This window comes from Anolis carolinensis, chromosome 5 (assembly GCF_035594765.1).
Source record: "Anolis carolinensis isolate JA03-04 chromosome 5, rAnoCar3.1.pri, whole genome shotgun sequence".
NCBI classification, from domain to species: Eukaryota; Metazoa; Chordata; class Lepidosauria; order Squamata; family Dactyloidae; genus Anolis; species Anolis carolinensis.
In genome coordinates, this window is record NC_085845.1 from 4938622 (window position 1) to 4964600 (window position 25979).

At 42.2% G+C, this 25979-nt stretch overlaps 1 protein-coding gene across 1 annotated transcript in view; it reads left to right on the forward strand.

Moving 5' to 3' along the window:
- Positions 1-235: 235 nt before the first annotated feature.
- cpxm1 (carboxypeptidase X, M14 family member 1) overlaps positions 236-25979 on the forward strand; it is a 59131-nt gene continuing 33387 nt past the window's right edge. The window contains exons 1-4 of the mRNA XM_008122456.3: positions 236-810; positions 7754-7852; positions 24096-24205; positions 24505-24644. Of these exons, the coding sequence (XP_008120663.1) occupies positions 465-810; positions 7754-7852; positions 24096-24205; positions 24505-24644 (695 nt within the window). The 5' untranslated portion in view covers positions 236-464. The remainder of the gene's footprint in view (positions 811-7753; positions 7853-24095; positions 24206-24504; positions 24645-25979) is intronic.

Consider the following 25979-nt stretch of genomic DNA (forward strand, 5'->3'; position numbering starts at 1 on the left):
TGGATATTTGATATGATAATTTCCTCCCTGGTTTGTCAGATGGTGGTATGAATAAATGGATTGAGTTTAAAAGAATATTTTAAAAATCTAAACGAAAACAGCTGTGGCAGAAAAAGAGTAAACTGCAATAGAAAGGAGCAGACCTCCTTGCTTGCAACGTGATCCCTTCCAAGGAAATCCGGAGCCAGGAGGGGAAGGGGGAGAAGACATGCCATTTTCAGGACAAACAGAGATGATTGGCCCAAGCCGAAGGAAAAGTGCCAATGAGCCAAACTTGCTGGGGATGTTTTTTTTCTCTGGGTCACAGCTATTCCTGATAATGCGGTACATGTATGGAAATGGCATGGAATGCAAGAGGGGAGGGATGAAGGGGCTGAAAAGCCCAAGTGCAAGGGAAGGAGGTGAGAGAAGGGAGGGAGAGGCACGTTGAGGCAGTTGTGCTCCTCCAGCCTCCTCTGCCCAAAATGCAAGCCCTCTGGGTGGCTGTCGTTGCCCTCCTCTGCCAGGCAGCCTGGTCCCCTCTGGTCGGTGGAGACCCCCAAACGGCCAGCCCCAAAACCCGGCACAAGAAGCCCGGCAGCACCTTGGCCCCTTCCAGCCAAGGGACGGCTCAGCCCAAAGTGGCCTCCACCATCACCACTTCCAGGACCAAGCAGGTGAAGGGCACTGCCAGCCCCAGGACCAGCTCCCCGGGTAATTTCAGGACCACCACAGTGGCATCCTATGGCCGGAAGGGCCTGGAACAGCCCCCCACCACCACCAGCGCCAAGAAGATGCCGCTCTCCACGCCAAGGCCAACGGACAACAAAGGTACCCCTTTGGCACAGGAGCATCCGCTCCGACAGATGTGCAACTCATTTGGGTTCTCTTAGCCATATGCAAAGCATGCATTGTGGGGTTTTTTTATTATTATTGTGCATATTGGGGAAATGTGCATTTGGAGAAGCAGATCATATGTACCAAATGACCCCAATATCCATTGGACTTAGGTAAAGATAATGGTAAAGGTTTTCCCCTGACGTTAAGTCCAGTCGTGACCGACTCTGGGGGTTGGTGCTCATCTCCATTTCTAAGCCGAAGAGCCGGCGTTGTCCGTAGACACCTCCAAGGTCATGTGGCCATTGGCATGACTGCATGGAGCGCTGTTACCATCCTGCCGGAGCAGTACCTATTGATCTACTCACATTGGCATGTTTTCGAACTGCTAGGTTGGCAGGAGCCAGTGGACTTACCCACTTATAATTTACTAGCTGTGCCCGTCCACGTGTTGCCATGGCATAGTCCGGTGGTAGAATCATAGAATCATAGAATAGTAGAGTTGGAAGAGACTTCATGGGCCATCCAGTCCAACCCCCTGCCAAGAAGCAGGAAATCGAATTCAAAGCATCCCCGACAGATGGCCATCCAGCCTCTGTTTAAAAGCCTCCAAAGAAGGAGCCTCCACCGCAGTCCAGGGCAGAGAGTTCCACTGCTGAACAGCCCTTCTCACAGTGAAGAAGTTCTTCCTGATGTTCAGGTGGAATCTCCTGGAAAATAAAGTACAGTAGAGTCTCACTTACCCAAGCTAAACGGGCCGGCAGAACCTTGGATAATCAAATATCTTAGATAATAAGGAGGGATTAAGGAGAAGCCTATTAAACATCAAATTAGGTTATGATTTTTCAAATTAAGCAGCAAAACATCATGTTATACAACAAATTGGACAGAAAAAGTAGTTCAACACGCAGTAATGCTATGTTGTAATTACTGTATTTATGAATTTAGCACCAAAATATCACAATATATTGAAAACATTGACTACAAAAATTTATTGGATAATCCAGAACCTTGGATAAGTGAGACTCTTCTGTAATGAGAAGCAGCCAGACTTTGAAGCTGCAAAGCTGTTCCTTCATTCCTGATTATTTGTTTAAGTTTTTTTGAATGGAGGTCATACCTTGGATATGTTGGTGTATTGTGACCAAATTTGGTGGCATTTGCTCCAGTGGGTTTTTTTTTGTTTACTCAGTCCTACAAATGTACATTACATTTATATACAGTAGAGTCTCACTTATCCAAGCCTCGCTTGTCCAAGCCTCTGGATTATCCAAGCCATTTGGAAAAAACGGTGCAGTTTGTAGAGCTTCCTTTTCCAAGAAGCCAAAAGAAAATCTGAACTACAATCCCAGATCCCCTCCACATCGCAATAACAGTGTGCAACACAATTCAATGGCTGGATGATGTTGTGCAACGTGAAGCCAGGACCCACAACACACATTGCATGACTCAGTTTCAGCTGCTGTCAGCAAAATATCGCTCTTGCACTTCGTCTAATATGTGGCACATCTTGTGCATGAAAAAAAGTCCAGCCCTGGTGTGACTCACCCAGACTCAAGTCTTTTTAACAGAAAGATGCATGGAAGGCGGTCAAATCTGAAAGGAGAGCCAAAAATGAAGAATAAGAAAACTCTACATGTTGCCAAATTTTGCAGGGAAAGTCTGCTGATCAGCAAACTGAGCCAGTTTTAGATTTTTTAGATTTCTTTGCTGAGAAATTAGGAAACCAGTACTGTCTTTATTTTCCCCAAAGGTGCAGGGAAACCTTTATTTATGGACAACAAAAAATTGTCCTTTGTGTTAAAAAAAGAGAATTTGGGAGAAATCCATGAAATGTAGCATGTGTGAATGGCTGATAGACATAGAGTGCATCTACACTAGAACTGATGCAATTTAATACAGTAGAGTCTCACTTATCCAAGCCTTGCTTATCCAAGCCTCTGGATAATCCAAGCCATTTTTGTAGTCAATGTTTTCAATATATCATGATATTTTGGCGCTAAATTCGTAAATACAGTAATTACAATATACAGTAGAGTCTCACTTATCCAACACTCGCTTATCCAATGTTCTGGATTATCCAATGCATTTTTGTAGTCAATGTTTTCAATATATCGTGATATTTTGGTGCTAAATTCGTAAATACAGTAATTACTACATAGCATTACTGCGTATTGAACTACCTTTTCTGCCAAATTTGTTGTCTAACATGATGTTTTGGTGCTTCATTTGTAAAATCATAACCTAATTTGATGTTGAATAGGTTTTTCCTTAATCTCTCCTTGTTATCCAACATATTCGCTTATCCAACATTCTGCTGGCCCGTTTATGTTGGATAAGTGAGACTCTACTGTAACATTACTGCGTATTGAACTACTTTTTCTGTCCAATTGTTGTATAACATGATGTTTTGGTGCTTAATTTGTAAAATCATGACCTAATTTGATGTCTAATAGGCTTTCCCTTAATCCCTCCTTATTATCCAAGATATTCGCTTATCCAAGCTTCTGCCGGCCCGTTTAGCTTGGATAAGTGAGACTCTACTGTACTACTTCAATTGCCATGGTTCAGTGCTATACAATCCTGAAGGTTTTAGCTGTATAAGATCTCCCAAAAGTGCTATAAAGTTATAACTCCCAGGAGGGTTGAACTGTAAGTAGATCTTCAGTTTAACTCTTCTGTTCTGCATTCAGCATCCCTTGGCTTTTGCAAGCTTCTTTCTGGCTCCCACGCTGCGGCTGGAGATCCAGATTCTCACAGCTTTGCTTTGCCTTTCCTTGCTCAATCCAGCGGTGAAGGGAAGCCGGCTGGCGTGGATGGAGCAGAGCCAAAGCAACACAAAGCAGCCACTGTTACACGCATGGAGACTCCCACGTCCTGCCCACGGCAAATTGCCGGCCTGCTGTGAGCCAGTTTGGGAGGGAGTGCGAATTCTGCCCAGGAAGAAGCCAGTTCCTCTGCCAGCATCCTGAGAGAAGATGCAAATGAAGACTTAGAATCATAGAAAATAGAGTTGGAAGAGACCACATGGGATATCTAGTCCACCCCCTTCTGCCATGCAGGAAAAGCACAATCAAAGCAGTCTCAACAGATGGTCATCTGTTTCAAAGCCTCCAAGGAAGGAGCCTCCATCAGACTCCGAGGCAGAGAGTTCCACTGCTGAACAGTTCTTCCTAGAGTCAGGACGTTCTTCCTAATGTTCAGGTGGAATCTCCTCTCCCATCATTTGAACCCATGGCTCCATTGAGTCCTTATTAGGAATATATTCATAACCTGTTAGGATTATAATAATATATAATAATAAAACTTTATTTATATACCGCCCTATCTCCCGGCTGGGACTCAGGGCAGTTTCCAATCATAAAAACAACACAAACATTACATAACAAACATAATAACACATTATTAAGCAAAGTAAAAATACAATTATAGAAATAAATAACACTTACATGACCTGATCAAGGGGACGGGAACCATAAACCCAATATATTAAAATGTATCATTTTAGGCTAGGGAAATCTTATGCAATATATTCAGGCCTAGAGATCGGCGGTATTCCAATGTAATTACTGAAAAACCTGCCGACACCACCAGGTCTTCAGTTCCTTACGGAAATTGGATAATGTAGGGGATGGCCTGATCTCTTTTGGCAGTGCATTCCAGAGCTGGGGGGCCACTGCCGAGAAGGCTCATTCCCTGTCCCCACCAGCCGCACTTGAGGCGAGAAGAGCCTCCCCGGATGATCTCAAGGTCCGCACTGGCTCATAGAAGGAGATGCGATCACGGAGATAGGTAGGGCCCGAGCCATATAGGGCTTTATAGGTCAAGACCTGCACCTTGAATTGGGCCCGGCAGTTTATCGGCAGCCAGTGGAGCTGCTTGAATAGGGGCATTGTGTGCTCCCTATAGCCGGCTCCCGTTAGAAATCTGGCTGCCGATCTTTGAACCAGTTGGAGTTTCCGGGCCGTCTTCAGGGGCAGCCCCACGTAGAGAGCATTGCAGTAATCCAGTCTGGATGTAACTAAGGCATGGACCACCGTGGCCAAGTCAGACTTCTCGAGGTATGGTCGCAGCTGGCGCACAAGTTTTAAGTGTGCAAAGGCCCTCCCGGCCACCGCTGACACCTGGGCATCAAGCGCCAGAGATGAATCCAGGAGGACCCCCAGACTGCAATGGACCTGTGCCTTCAGGGGAAGTGCAACCCCGTCAAGCACAGGTTGCCACCCAATACCCCGATTGGTCCCACGACTGACCAGGAGGGCCTCTGTCTTGTCTGGATTAAGCTTCAACTTGTTAGCCCTCATCCAGTTCGACACAGCTGCCAGGCACCGGTTTAGGGTCTGAGCGGCTTCCTTGGAGTTTGGTGGAAAAGAGGAGTAGAGTTGGGTGTCATCTGCGTAAAGATGGCACCGAACTCCAAAACCCTGGATGACCTCACCCAGCGGTTTCATGTAGATGTTGAAAAGCATGGGGGACAGAATGGAACCTTGTGGGACCCCACAGGTCAAGTATACTCCCATTTCCCACATCACATACAAAACCCCTAAAATGGTGCCATCAACTCTGGAATGCAGCTTTGGCTTCAGGTTACTAAGCAACAAACAAAACTCACTACATAAACCATCCCACATTGAAAATGCTAGATAACCCAACAGTCCTAGTCTCCAGAGCAGCAGAAAACAAGCCTGCTCCCTCTTCCTTATGGCATCCTTTCATGTATTTATACATGGCTCTCATGTCTCCTCTCAATCTTCTCTTCTGCTGGCTAAGCAGACCCAGTTCTTTAAGACACTCCTCAGAGGGATTTGTGACCTCCAGACCTTTGATCGTTTTATTTGCCCTCCTCTGGACACCTTCCAGCTTAGAATCAATATCTCTTTTGAACTGTGGTGCCCAGAATTGGACACCATGTGATTCCAGGTAAAGAAGTCTGACCAAAGCTGAATAGTGAGGCACCATGACTTTCCTCAATCTAGACACTAGACTCCTTTGGATGCAGCCCAAAATCCCATTGGCTTTTTAGCTGCCACATCACACCCTTGGCTCATGCCCAACTTGTTCTCCACAAGGACTCCAAGATCTTTTTCACACATCCTGCTGTCAAGCCAGGCATCCCCCATTCTGTATCTTAGCTTTTCATTTTTTCTGCCTAAGTGTAGTATCTGTCACACCTCAGGTTAGCTTCACCTTGCTAAAAACACCAGGCTGCACACAGATCGTAGTCTTTTGTAGTTTATTAGGAAATAAGGAAAATATAGTTCATAAAAGGTAAAAGTTCAGTTCCAAAAGATAGTTACAAAAACAAGGCTGTAAGAACAAATCCATGGAAACATTAGGCATGAAGCAAGGTCCTTAAAACAAAGCCAAAGTCCCAGAAACAAGGATACATCCAGGCTATAAGATAATACAGGAAAGCAGACTTAGTACTTGATTCAAGCGAGGAATTGCTTTGACGAAGATTTCCCTTTCAGCAGACTGTTTTAATAGTATGACATGAAGGCATTTCTTTGCCCTTTGACCTCCCTCTTATTTGCTATTCTGAGGCTTCTATGCAACCCCCGAAATTCCAAACGACTAGCCCGTTCTAGAGACGCATCATCGCTTTCAAGTCCACAGGCTTCGTTTGTGTTATCAGGCTGAGGCTGGGAACTACTCTCCCTTTCTGCTTCTTGCACCTGAAAATCATCATAAGTAACAACATCATTTCTTCCCATGGGAAAGCCTCCCTGCTCCTCATCTCCCACAGCAGGAACACCCTGCACCTGAATCCCATAATTCCCATCAGAGTCATCTTGAAACTCATCCTGAACCTGAATCCCATCATCTTGAAACTGCATCCCAGAATCCTCATCAGAGTCACACAAAGGCTGAGTCACAACAGTATCTTACATTTGTCCTTGTTGAAATTCATTTTGCTAATTTTGCCCAATCAGCCCTCTAATCTGTTGAAGTCCTTTTGAATTCTGCTCCTGTCCTCTGGAATATTAGCTCTCCCTCCTCATTTGGTCCCATCTGCAAACTTGATAAGCATGCCCTCTAAACCTTCATCCACGTCATTAATAAAGATGTTGAACAGAACTGGGCCCAGGACATCTTCTGCTGTCAAGAATTCAGTGACTGCACATTGCTTAAGTCACATTGACCAGCCGTCTCTGCAGGGTTCCATACTTCACATTTTAACAACACAACCGTTCAATGCTAAGGCTTCCCGCCAAATGGAACTATAGAGGAGAGTCTACTGAACAAGCCAGGACCTGCCGCAGACCAGGACTGCCATCTGATGAGGAGTTACGAGGTGGAGGCATTGCTTTTCATTCAACCCTCGTAGTATAGATAATAATTATGATGGTGATGATTTATTTGCTACCCACCTCTCATTGCAGCTTTGCAATCCTGGGAGCTGTAGTTTTACAAGGCCCTTAGTCTTCTCTGCAAAAAGGTGCTGGTGCCACACCAAACTACAGCTCCCAGGATTCCATAGCATTGAGCTATAGATGGAACCTTAGACCAAAAATTCATAGATCATTTTCTAATTTCCTGCTGATCACAATTAAGAGTGTATCTGCACTGTCAAATGAAAGCAGTTTGGAAGCAGTTTAACTACCTCCTCTCTTTGGCTTGTTAGCACTGGATGCCATGCTTGGATGCCCAAAGAGAGGAAGCCATTAAAGTGCTGCTAACCTGCCAATGTGCGGAAGGGAAGCATTCATTGCAGATGGAGATGCTGTTTGGTAACTGGGCATCCAAGCATGGCATCCAAAGCTAACAAGTCAGTGGCTGAACCACATCTCCATCCGCAATATGTGCTTCCCCTCCACATACTTATATATACACACTTTTTATGGGTATTTTGTGGTCCAGCTCCCTCTCCAGTGTTTGCTTTTGTTTCACCTGCTGCAAATGCCCTGATGCTTTTGTGGTTTTTGTCTCCTTCCAGCTCCGAAAAAATCTGTCCGAGTTAAAGTCATCAAGAAAAAAGTCGTGAAGAAGAAAACCAAGCTGTCCCTCCAGGAAAGAATGGCCAAAGAGGCATCAAGTATGTACCGAGCCCCCCAAACCCCCCATTCAGGACTCAGGTCAGCTGAAAACTCATCAACAGCCTCTTTTCCCATATAAGTGCCATCTGTTTCTTTTTGAACTACAATAGAGACCCACTTATCCAACATAAATGGGCCAGCAGAACGTTGGATAAGCGAAAATGTTGGATAATAAGGAGGGATTAAGGAAAGGCCTATTAAACATCAAATTATGTTATGATTTTACAAATTAAGCATCAAAAACATGTTTTACAACAAATCAACAGCAAAAGCAGCCCAAAATACTGTAATTTTATGTAGTAATTACTGTACAGTAGAGTCTCACTTATCCAAGGTTCTGGATTATCCAATGCATTTTTGTAGTCAATATTTTCAATATTTAATGATATTTTGGTGCTAAATTTGTAAATACAGTAATTACAACATAATTACTTTTTCTGTCAAATTTGTTGTATGACATGATGTTTTGGTGCTTAATTTGTAAGATCATAACCTAATTTGATAATTAATAGGCTTTTCCTTAATCCCTCCTTATTAACCAAGATATTCGCTTATCTAAGATTCTGCCGACCCGTTTAGCTTGGATAAGTGAGACTCTACTGTATTTATGAATTTAGCACCATTGCAATATATTGAAAAATTGTGTAAAAAAATTGGCTACTAACAAATTGACTACAAATAAGGATAGAATTGTGTAAAATGTACTTACAGTAGCTACATTGTCGGAAATTAAATCCATAAAAAGTTCAATCCTTGCTGCCTAGAGAAATAGCTGTGGATTGGGGTGGGAGGCAAACTGCGTTGGATAATCCAGAATGTTGGATAAGCGGATGTTGGATAAGTGAGACTCTACTGTACATCATCCCAAAATATTTAGGGTTTGGAACTAGGAATGTGTCATAAAGGGAATCTTTTGCCAGTCACAAAGCCAATGACATATAATGACTTGCAAGTAATTTGGAGCAACAAATCACTTTGGAGTATAGTCTGAACTTGAAAGGAGCTGTTCAAGGTGTCCACAAAATAGTTATTTCTAAATGTGCCGTTGAAGTCACCACAATGGTAGCAAATCAAGGACTGAAGGACATTTCTATTGAGTGGCAGAATCCTTTTTTGATTGCATGACATTGAGCCATGGCAGTTCAAAACACATTCTTCTACTCTAACTGTAGTATTATGATGCCAGCTTGGAGAGCTTCATAAAGGCATTGGATAAATAGAGACCCTTCATAGCTCACAGTTACAGCTCTGTGATGCCACTCAGTTCTCATTGAGTGCATCTACACTGTAGGATTAATGCAGTTTGACCCCATTATTCAATACTATGGGATAGTGGGAGCTGTAGTTTGGAGAGGCACCAGCACTCTTTTGCAGAGAAGGCTAAAGACTTTGTAAAACTTCCATAATGGCATAGCATGGAGCCATGGTAATTAAAGTGGTGATGAATTGCATTAAATTGACAGTGTAGATGAACCTCCATGTCATTTGGTCCTCAAAGGATTATGGATTCAAAGTACAGTAGAGTCTCATTTATCCAACATAAATGGGCCAGCAGAACGTTGGATAAGTGAAAATATTGGACAATAAGGAGGGATTACGGAAAAGCCTATTAAACGTCAAATTGCGTTACAATTTTACAAATTAAGCACCATATTTTACAACAAATAGACAAAAAAGCTGTTCAATACACAGTAACATTATGTAATAGTTATTGTATTTACGAATTTAGCACCAAAACATCGCAATGTATTGAAAACATTGGCTACAAAAACATGGTCTACGAACAAATTGACTACAAATAAACATAGAATTGCATAAAATGAACTTAAAGTAACAAAATTATCGAAAATTAAATCCATAAAACATTCAGTCCTTGCTGCCTAGAGAAAGAGCTGTGGATCCATGCGGGAGGCAGACTGCGTTGGATAATCCAGAATGTTGGATAAGCGAATGTTGGATAAGTGAGACTCTATTGTATATAGGTACAGGTAAAGATTTCCCCTGACGTTAAGTCCAGTCATGTCAGAATGTGGAGATTGATGCTCATCTTCATTTCTAAGCCAAAGAGCCGGCGTTGTCCGTAGACACCTCCAAGGTCATGTGGCCACTGGCATGACTGCATGGAGCGCCGTTTCCTTCCCACTGGAGCAGTACCTATTGATCTACTCACATTGGCATGTTTTCAAACTGCTAGGTTGGCAGGAGCTGGAGCTAACAGTGGCCGCTCACGGTTTGAACCTGGGACCTTTTGCAGCTCTGGGCAGCAAATCAAGAGACTCTTAGCACTATAAATTTCCACCTGACCTTCTCTCTTTCTTACACGGCTGCATTTGGCTTGTGTGAATGGTGCCTTTCTCCGTCCACCCCTTGCCCCCATTTCCAACCGGTCAGCAGGAGACCTTTTGGCCCGACAAAGGGCTCAAGGAGGAGTTGTCCTGCCAACTTCAGGCCTGGCAAGAGTGCCAGGAGCACAAGCAAACACAACCCTCCGAGTGCCCCATTAAACCTTAAAAGCCCGGGGAGAAATAACAAGCCACTGCTTTCCAAGAATAACCTGAGGAAGTTCGAGCAAAGCCTTCCAGGAGCTTGGAAATGTAAAGCTCCCTTTATATTAAATAAAAAAGAGGAAAAGGAGGGCACTAAGATGTTAGCGTGTCTTAATGCAAAGTCTGTTTTGCACAGAGGGGCACAAAAAGGGTTCAAGGAGGGCAAAAGAGGCCAAGTGAGTCTGAGACCTTGAAAAAGACCATTTGGGTTGGACTGTAACTTCCATGATCCTCCATCTGGCCAGTGGCTCTTTCTTTTCTTCCTCTGTTTCCCTTATACACTTTCTCTTCTCACTTTTCTTTCTTTCCATCCTTTCTCTCTTGCTTTTCCTCCCTTCCTTTGTCCCTCCTTTCTCTTTCTTTCTTTCCTTCCTTCCTTTTTCTTTCTTCCTGCACTTCCTTCCTTCGTCATTTCTTTCCCTTCTTTTTCTCCTTCCTTCCCATTATACACATGGAGCCTCCGGTGGCCTAGGGGATAAAAGCCTTGTGACTTGAAGGTTGGGTTGCTGACCTGAAGGCTGCCAGGTTCGAATCCCACCCGGGGAGAGTGCGGATGAGCTCCCTCTGTCAGCTCCAGCTCCATGCGAGGACATGAGAGAAGCCTCCCACAAAACATCCGGGCATCCCCTGGGCAACGTCCTTGCAGACGGCCAATTCTCTCACTCCAGAAGCGACTCAAGTTGCTCCTGACACGAAAAAAAAAATTATACACATGCCACCTTGTAGCACCAAAGCCACTTCATTCCCTTTCTTTCCCAGCGAGGGCCACTTCACCTAGCACAGTGGGCCACTTCACCTGCAACAGCCAATCCACTTTGTCCCTTTTGTTTCTCTCCTCATTTGGGCATGAAATGGCTAGTCCTTTCAGTTCACATTCCCAATTATTTTAATTTAGATAATGAAAGGTCTGTGTGCCAAATTTGGTCCGGATCCATCAAGCCACAAAGCTGCCTTTGAGAGACAAACAAACAAACCTACCTACGTAAATTCATAGTTTGACTTTTATAGAGAGGGATTTTGTTTATTTAGAGTATTTATGTTCCGCTTTTTGGGCACAAAGGTTCTCATATCGGGGTTGTTGTATGTCTTTTGGGCTGTGTGGCTATGTTCCAGAAGTATTCTCTCCTGACGTTTCGCCCATATCAATGGCCCACAGAGAAGCCATTGAAATCCACAAGCATGTGGACAACTTCAACAGAAAGGAAGAAACCATGAAAATGAACAAAATCTGGCTACCAGTATTAAAAAACTCTAGAATCAAAACAGTAGATGGGAACCAACACTCTGAGGGCAGAGGACAGCTAATGACTAACAAAGGATGCCCCCAGGCAAGAGACAAAAATCTTTTCAATGCTAATTAGGGTGATTAACTGAAACATTAATGCTGGCTTCCCAGTGACAAAGGACTCTTGCCACACCCTGGACTCTACACAGATGTATATTCTTTCCTTTCCTTACTTAGTTTATCCATACCTCACTACCTCTGAGGATGCCTGCCATAGATGTGGGCGAAACATCAGGAGAGAATACTTCTGGAACATGGCCACACAGCCCGAAAGACATACAACAACCCTGTGATCCCGGCCATGAAAGCCTTCGACAACACGTTCTCATGTCAACTCATGTCATGTGCCTTCCTGTCCACTCCTATTTATGGTGATTTTATCCCAGGGTTTTCATGGTTTCGTCAGTGAAGTTTTCTCTTGCCTTCTTCTGAGGCTGAGAGACTGGGTTTTCCAGTCTAACGAACCCTGGCTTCCCAACCTAACGACTAAATTAATGCACCTGGCTGGCTCTCACATCAGACTGTCTCTGAATTCAGCACATTTTTCAGATCTTTTAAAGCCCAGCTTAGAATCACCATCCCACTGACCTAGAAGTTTCCCGTTGCTCCTTATCTTGAGCCATCATTTCCATATCCAAGTCCCATCTATGACCCTATCGCTCAATCTCACATTTTTGCAAGATGTTTCTGTCCTGTGAAAGCAATAATGTAAAGTCAGGGTGTCTGCAGAAAGCATGGGACCATGGCCCATTGGAGTTGGCTCCCTAAGCAGCATGGAACATTTGGACGCAGAAGAACTTTTCTTGGCATCGAAATTATGGCAACCAATGCAGGGCAAAGCTCTGGAAAGATTTCTTAATTGTCCAGATTGGAAAGACACAAGAGTATGCGCCCACAGTTCACACACACACAAACTTTTAGAGTAGAAAGGGACCTTAAAGGTCATCTAGTCCAACACCCTATTATGTAGGAATTAGACATGTCCAAAAAATCATTTTGAATCGTATATCGGAATTATTTCGGATTGTTCTTGCTTTTTGATATGCATTCTGAGACATTGTCTCACAGCGTAACAAGCAATGTAATTTGAACCATTGTTGGCCCATTCTCTAATTTTCTCTTAATGTTTCGTTATTCCCCCCCCCCCCCCATTTTTTTACATATTTTTAAAAATATTTTTTTAAAAAAAAATGTTTCTGCAACCTACCTTGAATGGGAGCTTAGCTCAGCCTAACATGGTTCTTTCTCTTAGCAAGGGAATTTCTAGTTTTCAAAGTATCTTTGCACTCCTTGCCAGGGCATTGCTTGGCGTGGTGTTCATTGGTCTATTTCTAATTGAAGGCATGTGGGATTACATTGCCAGAGACACCATTGATTTCCAGTGTCCTTCTTGCTTACAAATATAGCAAGGGAATTTCTAGTTTTCAAAGTATCTTTGCACAACTTGCAAGGGCATTGCAAATTTGATGAGGATAGCTCAAGAAATGAGGGCGGGAGAGCCCTGTAAAAGTCCCCCCCCCCCCTTGGATTCCTTTTTTTTTTTTTTTTTTTTTTTGGTGATTGCACATGCGTGTCCGCCATTTTAGAAACATTTAGAATCATTACGAATTTTCGGAAATATCCAAAAATTTTGGGTGAAAAAATCGGAAATACTTTCTATATCGAAGCGCAAGCGCCCCCTACTTTAGAAATGAGAATTGAAACATTTTTTTCATCGATCGGACATGCCTAGTAGGAATACACAACTCCAGCACACCCCAAAGGATGCCCATCCAACCCCTGTTTGAAGACCTCCAAAGAAGGAGAAACAACAGCACTCCAACAACAGCAATCCAAGGCAGTTTATTCCACCATCTTGCAGTGAAGAAGCCTGGAATCACATTTCTTGTAATTTGAGGAGCTGCTTCTACTTTATTCCCTAGATGTGCTTGTTCTGCATCATTCCTCTTGCATCTGTTGTCCAGGAAGGGATTAGGAGGCCCCCAAAGAGCTGTCTTCCCATCAGCTTCATCTCAGAAGTGTGGCTGAACTTCTCATGCCTTTCTTGCCCAGGATTCCTCCTTCTGGAGCCCTGACTCAGACGAGACTCATGGGAGAAACAGTTGTGTGGTTTCCACACACTATAACAATTGCAAAAATACACATAAGGACTTGCAGTTCATGTCTTTTTTAATTTCCGCGCAGAGTATTATTGCTGTTGAGTACTGTTAATTTCAACTTGCGGTGACTCCACGAATGAGGGATCTCCAAATCACCCTGTTATTAACAGTCCTAGCTTGCAAAGGGAAACAGTTACCGTGTTTCCCCAAAAATAAGACAGTGTCTTATATTAATTTTTGCTCCCAAAGATGCTTTAGGTCTTATTTTCAGGGGATGTCTTATTTTTCCATGAAGAAGAATTCACATTTATTGTTGAACAAAAGAAATGAGCATTTATTATATACTGTACAGTAGTTGTCATCACAAACCAGCATAGCCAGACAAACTGTGAATCCTATCAAGAATTTCTTGTTACTACCAATATTTCCATGTACAACACTCTATGGTATGTACATTTACTGATCTTGCATGCTCTGGTGTTCTCTTTGGTGGGCATGCTTCCAAACAAAAATTTTGCTAGGTCTTACTCGATGATTAATTATTGTAGGTTCGAACTATCTGCCCATTCAACAACAGGATACTTTGCCATTATTACTTTGCACTTTATTGACTACTTTGGCTTTGAAACTGTTGTCGACCGCGTTTTTAGGGGATCGGGCCCTTAAGGAGAGTCCCGATCCGGTCCTGAGGGAACGGACCTTGGCGAAGCCAAAAGGAGAATATAAGCCGCAATACAACCTGAAGCCTGAAATGAAGAAGGTCCGCCAAGTTGAAGGAAAATCCGCCAAGGAGTTTTTATTGAGCAATTCAGCTGAAAAGGACGCTAATAGCGATCATTCAATCTACTAGCGTAACATATGTTTCAAATAAAGCCATATTTATACAATGTTTCGGTCTGACAGCCCTTTGAATTTCCCGCCCCGCTTCCCCGCCCATCTGATCACGGATAGGCTGAGAGGTTGAACGAGGCGGGCTTTCGTTTCCCGCCTTGCTCTGCTGGCCCAATGGGGAGCCGCTTTTTGTCCCCCCTCGGGCCAATCAGAGAGGAGGAGGCGGGAGCTATTGAAACAATGAAGTGACCGGATAGATTAATCCTGACCCGGCCGATTTCTAAAGGAATTAATGGCACCCATCAAGGGTGTCCGGGGTCCTGTCACGTTCACAGATGTTAGATATGCCTTGGGGTGTCAGACGGGAAGTGGTGATGGGTGGTGATGAGCCGTCATTGACGGCCCCACAGGGTGCCTTCCTGCGGCGTCCTGGCCTGGGATATGACAATGTTTGCCTTGGGGGTGAGTCACTTTTAGGAATTTGGTGACTCAAGCCCTATATTGTCCATGCGATCGGAATGAGATTGGATTAAACTGTGGCAGATTATCCTTTTGTTTTTTTGGGAAGGGAGGTCTGGGTCATAGGGCTAGAGTTCATGTTGGGGTCATAATATTTCCCATTTGATTTCATGATTTGGCAATTATATGGGATAGAATGAAAATAAAAATAAAGTTGGAACATAAACCCTGCTGGGAAGAATACATATTTTCCGGGGATCCCAAAGAGTATAAATACATATAGGCAGATAGATAGATTTCAAGGAAATAAAGGAGAATCCATAAAGGTGGGTGACATTGCATAAAGGGGCATCATGAATGATATAAGCAATAGAAAACATTTGATAAGGACGAAGTTCACAACATCTGGGGAACCCGATATGGAAATTCATACAACAGTGAGTCATGAGAGTGTCCAAGTACATAGAATATGGAAATTCACAAATACATGAGGAAAAAGAGTTCATAAGGAATTCATAGAGATGGCATGGGGAAGAGGCACATGTGGGTTGCAGTCTTTGGAAGTATAAGATTTCATAAGTCCAGGGGTAGGTCTGGGGAAGAGTGTTCTTCTCCTTCATAAAATCATGAAAAGTATGAATGAAACGTGGAGGGCACCCGTCCGGGCATCCCCTGGCAGCTGTAGAGGGTGAGGGTCCTTGGAGAACTATGTCTCCCCAGCGAGAGAGCGATCCCCCATCCCCAGTTCACAGAAAGGGGGTAGGTATCTCTTAAACTCATTCCGCGGGCCGCGGGGAGAGGAAAATCCGGGATAAGGCAGCATTTTAGCTTGGAAGGAGCCGTCGGTCCCGTTTGACAGTCAGCTGTTGAGGTGCCGAAAACTGGACCGATTCCGGTTCTGCTGGTTGTCTTCGAGTCAGGAGCCTTAGAAAGGGTTAGGACTAAAAGAGGAGCGTTCTAGGGGTAATTTTGATAGAGATATGAGCCAATTTATATCGACCGCCATGTTAATCTATGGCAGAGAAACCTCAACCGGAGTTAAAGGGACGGGAGAGAGAGAGAGAGATTTCATGCGAAGGAAGGAGTCAGGGAAAGATACAAAATAACCAGATAGAGAGTGTTACTGTTAAAATAAATGTTACTTTTATTGGGGGGATTTGTTACATAGTTCAGGGAAGAGGAAAATGAAGAAAAAAAGGTCTTTTAATAATAGTCTGTTGCGGTCCCGCTCCGTTCTTTTGGTGGGTGACCGGCGGAACTCTCCGCTGCGTTTTTAAATCAATTTGAAAGCTGGGGTGACGGTCATCAAAACTACCTCTCCCATTCTGAAATATTCTGCACTTTGGCCCAGATCTGTGTTTTAGTCTCCTGTTTTTAACATTTTATGCTGTATGTTGATTTTTATGACGGTTTTATTATTGTTGGAATGTTTGTTTCATTGTTTTATTGCTTTATGTGTCGGGCTAGGCCCCCATGTAAGCCGCTCCGAGTCCCTCCGGGGAGATGGGGCGGGGTATAAAAATAAAGTTATTATTATTATATTATTATTTTGGTGGAGGCCTTATATTTAGCAATTCAGCAAAACCTCTACTAGGTCTTATTTTCTGGAGATGCCTTATTTTAGGGGAAACAGGGTATGGATTCCCTGACTGAGTCCCATCCATCTGGAAAGTGAACCTCTTTTCCTATTGCCTTCTACTTTTCTAAGCGTTATTCCCTTTTCTAGTGAGTCCTAATGGTTGAGCATTCCCAATCTGAAATGCTTGGAATGAGAAATGTTTTGGATTTTTGATATTTTTATTGTTTGAATTATGTAATGTTTGCATATACAGTAGAGTCTCACTTATCCAACATAAACTGGCCAGCAAAACGTTGGATAAGCAAAAATGTTGGACAATAAGGAGGGATTAAGGATAAGCCTATTACATTATGATTTTACAAATAAGCACCAAAAATCATGTTTTACAACAAATCTACAGAAAAAGTAGTCCAAAACATGGTACTGTTATGTAGTAATTACTGTATTTATGAATTTAGCACCAAAGCATCGCATTATATGGGCCAGGGCTGCGGCGCAGGCTGGAGAGCAAGCCAGCTGCAACCAGCTGCAATGAATCACTCTGACCAGGAGGTCATGAGTTCAAGGCTGCTCGGAGCCTATGTTTGTCTGGTCTTTGTTCTATGTTAAAAGGCATTGAATGTTTGCCTATATGTGTAATGTGATCCGCCCTGAGTCCCCTTTGGGGTGAGAAGGGCGGAATATAAATGCTGTAAATAAATAATAAATAAATATATTGAGAACATTGACTACAAAAATATTAGCTACTAACAAATTGACTACAAAAAAGATAGAATTGCAAAAAATGAACTTACAATAGTAAGATTGTCAGAAATTAAATCCATAAAAAGTTCAATCCTTGCTGCCTAGAGAAACAGCTGTGGATCGTGGCAGGAGGCAAACTGCGTTGGATAATCCAGAATGTTGGATAAGTGGATGTTGGATAAGTGAGACTCTACTGTACGTCATGAGATATCTTAATGTACTCCACTGTGCAACATATGGTATTTATTTATTGTATCGGAAACAAACCGAGGGTACAGTTGTGATGTATTTAAAAACACAAACTTAATTAAAAACTTGGCCTGATACTAAATGTCCTTTAACCAGTAGCTGGCCACTTGGAGTGCCTCTGGTGTTGCTGTGAGAAGGTCCTCCCTTGTGCATGTAGCAGGGCTCAGAATGCATTGCAGTAGGTGGTCTGTGGTTTGCTCTTCTCCACACTCGCATGTCGTGGACTCCACTTTGTGGCCCCATTTCTTAAGGTTGGCTCTGCATCTCGTGGGGCCAGAGCACAGACTGTTCAGTGCCTTCCAAGTCACCCAGGAGGGAGTTTCTCATTCAGTATCAGCCATGGCTGGAGGTTCCGGGTTTTAGCTTGCCACTTTTGGACTCTTGCTTGCTGAGGTGTTCCTGCGAGTATCTCTGTAGATCTTAGAAACTATTTCTTGATTTAAGACATTGGCGTGCTAGCTGATATTCGAACAGGAGATGGAACAGAGATGTCACTACTTCGGTCCTTTCATTATTGGCTGCTACTTCCTGATGGATGTCCGGTGGTGCAATACTGGCTAAACAGTATAATTTCTCCAGTGGTGTGGGGCATAGACATCCTGTGATAATGTGGCATGTCTCATTAAGGGGGAGCAGGACTTCCCTGGATCTAGACGCTATTCCCCTATTGATGCAGGCCAGAATCCCATTGGCTTTTTTAGCAGCCGCATCACATTGTTGGCTCATGTTTAACTTCTTCCCCACGAGGACTCCAAGGTCTTTTTCGCACACACTGCTGTCAAGCCAGGCATCGTCCCCCATTCTGTATCTTTGATTTCCATTTTTTCTGCCGAAGTGAAGTATCTTGCATTTGTCCCTGTTGAACTTCATTTTGTTAGTTTCGGCCCATCTCTCTAGTCTGTCAAGATCGTTTTGAATTCTGCTCCTGTCTTCTGGAGTGTTAGCTATCCCTCCCAGTTTGGTGTCGTCTGCAAACTTGATGATCGTGCCTTCTAACCCTTCGTCTAAGTCGTTAATAAAGATGTTGAACAGAACCGGGCCCAGGACGGAGCCCTGCGGCACTCCACTTGTCACTTCTTTCCATGATGAAGACGACGCATTGGTGAGAATCACCCTTTGGGTTCGTTTGCTTAGCCAATTACAGATCCACCTAACCGTAGTTTTGTCTAGCCCACATTTTACTAGTTTGTTTGCCAGAAGGTCCTGGGGGACTTTGTCGAAGGCCTTACTGAAATCCAGGTAGGCTACATCCACAGCATTCCCTGTATCGACCCAACTCGTAACTCTATCGAAAAAAGAGATCAGATTAGTCTGGCATGACTTGTTTTTGGTAAATCCGTGTTGACTATTAGCAATGACCGCATTTGTTTCTAAGTGTTCGCAGACCACTTCCTTAATGATCTTTTCCAGAATTTTGCCTGGTATTGATGTGAGGCTGACCGGACGGTAATTGTTTGGGTCGTTTGGGTCCAGTGGGATTCTTTCCCAGGTCATCCTCAGAACTCAAGGTGCTTGTCTGTTCTTAAGGTGAAAAGCACAAGTCTGTGTTTTAGATGGATTAGGAATCAGCTGGTTTTCCCTGTGATAGGCAGTAAGAGCACCTAAAGCTTCAAGAGCTTCTGTTCAACCATTTCAAAGCTCCTTGCTTTGCAGTGATGGCACGATCGTCAGCATAGATGAAACTCTCTGTCCTTTCTGGCAGTGGCTGGTCAGTTGTGTAAATGATAAACATGAATGGAGCAAGCACGTTCCCCTGAGGCAGGCCGTTCTTCTGTTTTCACCATCTGCTTCTCTGGCCCTGGAATTCAACAGAAAGGTTCCTAATTTGTAACAGATTTCCTACGAAGCAGGTGAGGTGGTAGTCCTTTGTGATATTATAAGTTTTTCTCAGGAGAAGGCGATGATTGACAGTGTCATAAGCTGCTGACAGGTCTATGAAGACAGCTCCTGTCATCTGCTGCCTCTCAAAACCATCTTCTATGAGCTGAGTCAGTTTCAACAACTTTTGCCTTTCCTGAAGCCAGCTTGCTTTGGAATCATACATGGGTCTATTATTTCCATAATTCTATGCAAATAAGTCTCTCCAGAACAGAAACATATGTTAGCAATATGATATCTGGTGCCTTTTGCTTTTCTGAACCCAGCTTGGACATCTGGCTTCTTTATCAGCAAAATCTTTATTCAAAACAAACATTACGCACAAGAGAAAATGCAAAGGCCAGGTCGGGTAAGTTTTGCATAAGTAAACAAATCATTTTGAATCTTCTAGTGAAAACATCTGGGTTCTTTAGAGCATTGCAAAGTTTTTCACAATCTATAACAATCAAAGGCTTTTCTATCATGCTAGGTAACAAAATTTGAAAAAAATGAAAGAGTTTCTGTTCCTGGTTTGAAAGTGTTATTACTTTTTAAATGTGTGGTACTTACTTTGAAAGTACAAGTTGTTATAATCCAGAACCTTGGTTTTTATGGCTGCCACAAACTAGGTTGAATTGTGTGAGACTTGATGAGATATTCATTGAAAAACTATAGTTAAATGTGCAATAGCAAGTTAAGAAACTTTCCCCATGTTTTTATGATAGAACCAATTAGGAAATGACACTTACAACCCAGGAACAAAAAGCAAAATGTAATCTATAAAACAGACTGATTTTCTTCTGAAGTTCTTGATCTGCTCACTGCTCAATTATCGAACATACATTGCAATATGATCCCTAGTTGCACTTTCCTAAACCCAGCTTGGACATCTGGCATTTCTTGCTTCATATATGATAAGAATCTTTTAAAGAGAATTTTGAGCATCCTTTTTGTTTGCATGGTTAATTAAACACATTGATCATGTGGTTATTGCAAATGCCAGTGTCCCCTTTCTTGGAGATATATCTTGAGTGTTTCCAATCTATGAGCCATTCTTTTATTAACAGAATTTAGTTGAAACTGTTCTTTCTCAGATGCTTGAAGCAACTCTATTGGCAAGCCATCATCTTGGTGATTTATATCCCCCAAGTGCAACTTCAGTTTTTGAAATTATATCTCAATCTTCAAATGGTTATCCTTTGAATCAGTCTATCAACTTTTAATCTCTTTTATATAGTTCTTCAGTATTATTTCCATTATCTTTTTATTTCTACTTGGTTATGAAATGTATTCCCATTCTGGAATTAGAGAATCCCTACTCTGGATTTAAACTCCCCCTTGATTTCTTGGATCTTGTGGAAGAGATCTCTTGTTCTTCCTTTTTTGTGGCCATTCCCTATTTCATTCCCTGTTTTCTATTTCTTTATCTTTGTCCCTGCACTCAAGTCACTGAACAGTTGCGTTCAGGGCTTTGACCCTATTCCTCTCACATTTTAGTTTTCAATTAATTTAATTCAAAATTGAAAAAGGAACCAATCAGGAGAAGAACGATTCCTGATCTAAACCCACTGCCAATTTATTTCTTTTGTTAAAAAAGAATTGCTCAGTAAGGACGGTCTCATATCTAGTTGTGTTCAGAGTTTACAAAACTTTATTTAGGGGAATGTGGGATTCTGGGAATTGTCAATCCTAAAAGGAACTTTTCCAAGAGCTGGGCTGGTATTATGAGAGAGAAAACAGCTGTAAGCCTGAAGATATCTTTATATGTTTTTGCATTGAACACCGTTGCCATCATATATATCCCATATGCCAAGCCTTAAGGAGAGAATAAATTCTCTGAATAGAGCCTGTTGTGTCGTGTATTTGGTTTTAAAGTAGTAGTATTGCCAGCTTTTTAATTGCCAAGGGCTTCTGTGCCTTTAAAAGCAGCCTGGCACACTATAATTTTCCTGGCATGGGAGAGACGAGAGGCAATTACTGTATCTATTGAGCTTTTAAACATCCAGGAGGGCTGGAGCCATTGGAAGCTTTGCTCTCAACCACAGAAATCCAACCCAGCCAATTTCTGTACACTCTTTTCAGCTGACTAATATTCTTTTTCATTGTGGAACAGCTTTCTATGTACAGTTGGCAGAATGGGACTACCGAGGGCCTACTTTGCAGGGTTGTTGCACAAACAAATGTGAAGTGCAGAAGGAAAAAAGAAAACGAAGGGTTGTTGTATGTCTTTCGGGCTGTATGGCCATGTTCCAGAAGTATTCTCTCCTGACGTTTCGCCCACATCTATGGCAGGCATCCTCAGACCACTCCAACAACTATCATGTCAGACTACACAGAGACGCCATTGAAATCCACAAGCATGTGGACAACTTCAACAGAGAGGAGGAAACCATGAAAATGAACAAAATCTGGCTACTAGTATTAAAAAAAACTCAAAAATCAGAACAGTAAATAAGAAGCAACACTCTGAAAACAGAGGAGTTCCAGACATGAATCAACCAGGGGCAGCTAATGACTCTGAACAAAGGATGCCCTCAGGCAGAAAGAAGCCAGGACATGAAGCGATTTAATGCTAATTAAGGTGATTAACTACAACATTCACACTGGCCTCCAACTGACAAGAGTTCTTCTCTCACCCTGGACTTTCCACAGATATGTAAACTTTCCTTAGTTTCTCCATATACAGTAGAGTCTCACTTATCCAACCTTCTGGATTATCCAACGCATTTTTGTAGTCAATGTTTTCAATACATCGTGATATTTTGGTACAGTAGAATCTCACTTATCCAACATAAACGGGCCAGCAGAATGTTGGATAAGCGAATATGTTGGATAATAAGGAGGGATTAAGGAATAGCCTATTAAACATCAAATTAGGTTATGATTTTACAAATTAAGCACCAAAACATCATGTTTAACAACAAATTTGACAGAAAAAGTAGTTCAATACGCAGTAATGTTATGGTTGTAATTACTGTATTTACAAATTTAGCACCAAAATATCACGATGTATTGAAAACATTGACTACAAAAATGCGTTGGATAATCCAGAAGGTTGGATAAGCGAGTGTTGGATAAGTGAGACTCTACTGTACTAAATTTGTAAATACAGTAATTACAACCATAACATTACTGCGTATTGAACTACTTTTTCTGTCAAATTTGTTGTTAAACATGATGTTTTGGTGCTTAATTTGTAAAATCATAACCTAATTTGATGTTTAATAGGCTTTTCCGTAATCCCTCCTTATTATCCAACATATTCGCTTATCCAACATTCTGCTGGCCCGTTTATGTTGGATAAGTGAGATTCTACTGTACCTCACAACCTCTGAGGATGCCTGCCATAGATGTGAGCGAAACGTCAGGAGAGAATGCTGCTTGTGGAACATGGCCACACAGCCCGGAAAACATACAACCTTGTGATCCCAGCCATGAAAGCCTTCAACAACACAAAGAAAACGAACTTGAGCAGCTGGATATAGGAATACAGGATTTCTTCCCATTCAGAGAACCAGAGCTTGGGTAAAAAACCATGTATAATTGTGGGATCCTGGTAGTTATAGTCCAAAAGTAGAAGCACACTATTAAAGCACCCTTGACAGATGGCCATCCAATACTACTTAAAATGGATGTAAAGATATCACTTGAGAAATGTTTGCATCTCGACTGTAGAATAAATGTAGTTTGACACCATCTGAACTACAGTGGTTCAATGCGATGGGAGTTGTAGTTTCACAAGGTCTTTAGCCTTCTCTGCCAGAGTGCTGGTGCCTCACCAAACTATTTATTTATTTTATTTATTTACAGCATTTATATTCCGCCCTTCTCACCCCGAAGGGGACTCAGGGTGGATCACATTACACATATAGGCAAACATTCAATGCCTTTTAACATAGAACAAAGACAAACAAACATAGTCTCCGAGCGGCCTCAAACTCATGACCTCCTGGTCAGAGTGATTCACTGCAGTTAATTGCAGCTGGCTTGCTCTCCCGCCTGCGCCACAGCCCGGGCCTGTGGCGCAGGCGGGACACTACAACTGATATAACACAGAAATCTATATATAGTGTAGAGAAAGGTTGTCCTATTACACACAGTATATAATAGAAACGAAGTAGCAAACGTATAATAAACAAAGGCACATAAGATTTAAACAAATATAAACTATTTCACAGCATTATAGCAAACATTGCATTCATGTTTATATATTTTCCAAAGTAACCAATGAAAGAGTTCATAAACTGGGGTTAACACTTAATATTCAGTGTTGTTTCATGCAGATATAAGGCTTGGTTGAAAAAGTATCACAATTGATAATCTTTATGAATGAGGGTTTTACCCTTTAAACAAAATATCAAAGTCCCAAGCAAGAAAGAGTCCTCAGAATGTGCGTTCAAAGAAAGCAAAAACAAAAACAACAAGGGTTCCCGGGGTATTGTATTGTATGGCAGTTAAAGTGGTATCAGACTGCATTCATTCTGCAGTGTAGATGCAGCCTGGATAACTCAAGGAAGAAAGGAGAGGATTTGAGTGTTCTGCTGGGTTCGTTTTGCTGTCTGCTTCACTTACCCATCCTCTCCCTTGATCCAGAATGTCCTCCACTTGGACTGGAGTCTCTGAGGGTCCGGGACTCACAGCTGCGCTCCTCCAGCTTCAAGCGAGAGGGACTCGGTCCCCATCGTGGACGCCTCAACATCCAGGTGAGGCTGGTTGAAGTCGTGATATTTCATTCCAAGGGTGCATCTATAATGTAGAATTAGTGCACTTTCTTTGTTTTAATTCCAGTAAAGCAAAACCAAATACAATTGCCACTTACATTGCCATGGCTGAATGCTATGGAGTCCTGGGAGTTGTCATTTTGCAAGCTCCATAGCCTTCCCTGCCAAAGAGTGCTAGTACCTCACCAAATGACAACTCCTGGGATTCCCAGGCATTGAGCTATGATAGTCCAAGATCAATGGCACTGATTCCCTCCTCCGGTTGGTTTGTTTTCCTCCAGTCTGGCATCCATGACGACGATTTGTATGATGGAGGCTGGTGCGCTGGACACAAGGACAAGAAGCAATGGTTGGAGATCGACGCCAGGCGACTAACACGCTTCACTGGCATCATCACACAAGGGCTAAACTCCATCTGGACGTAAGTGTGAGAAAGCAGTCGCTCCCAAAGTTAGCCATAACTTTCAAGGGGCTATCTGTTGGGGAATTTTGCCTCTTGGGTTAATTGTCTTGTTCAGATCCCCTCTGAATCCATGGTTAAGTAATTGCACCTAACTGTGAAATGTGATTCAGTGCCCAGCGCGCTTCACTATTCCCAAAATGACAGATGGAGACACCAACTGTGTTTGAAGGCAACAGACAGAAGTTTTCTTCTTTCCAGCCAGAAAGGATGTCGGTATAGAAAGGATGTTTGGGCCGGGCTGTGGCGCAGCTGGCTAGTAACCAGCTGCTATAAATCACTACTGACCAAGAGGTCATGAGTTCGAAGCCTGGGTCGGGTTAAGCCTCCGACCATTAATAGCCCCGGCTTGCTGTTGACCTATGCAGCCCCGAAAGACAGTTGCATCTGTCAATTAGGGAAATTTAGGGACGCTTTATGCGGGAGGCTAATTTACAACACCATAAAACTGCCAGCAAAACACGAGGAAAGGAATGAGGAAGTACAGCCACTACTGGACAGTGAAGCAACAGCTCCCCCTGTGGCCGGAATCATGAAGCTGGAAAAATGTTAAAAATGCCTGAGTCTGTCTAATGTATGTTGTTTGTCTGTTGGCATTGAATGTTTGCCCTATATGTGTTCATTGTAATCCGCCCTGAGTCCCCTTCGGGGTGAGAAAGAAGGGCGGAATATAAATACTGTAAATAAATAAAATAATATAGAGTCTGTGCTCAAAAGAACCGATATACAGAGAAATACAGAGCATTTTATCCACTTTGGCAGTCATTCAAAATATGGAATAATAACAATGTATTAAATATCATTAAACATTGTATTATGTACAATAAATGAATATAAATTTCAAATAAATGGTTACAAATGACCATCAAACTGTTGCATTCACAGTATGATGAATGGTAGTTACATTCACAATGGAGTAAACTTTCTTATTTATTTTCTTGTTTCCTACTAAAGTAAGTAAACTTTCTTATTTATTTAAAGAAAGTAAACTTTCTTATTTTCTTGTTTCTTATGTGTGTGTGTATGTAGAATTGGCATAGCTTGTTACTATATATAGAGAGAGGGAGAGAGAGTATATAATATACAACTTAATTTATAATATTATATAATAATATTATATATTTTATATACATATAATATTGATAATATTATAATGTATTACGATATAATACTGATAATAATACAATTTAATAATATTAATTATATATTATATATTAAATGTAGTATTACTCATAATATTTCAATATAATGATATAGTACAATATAATTATTTAATGCTAGTATTGTACTATGCTA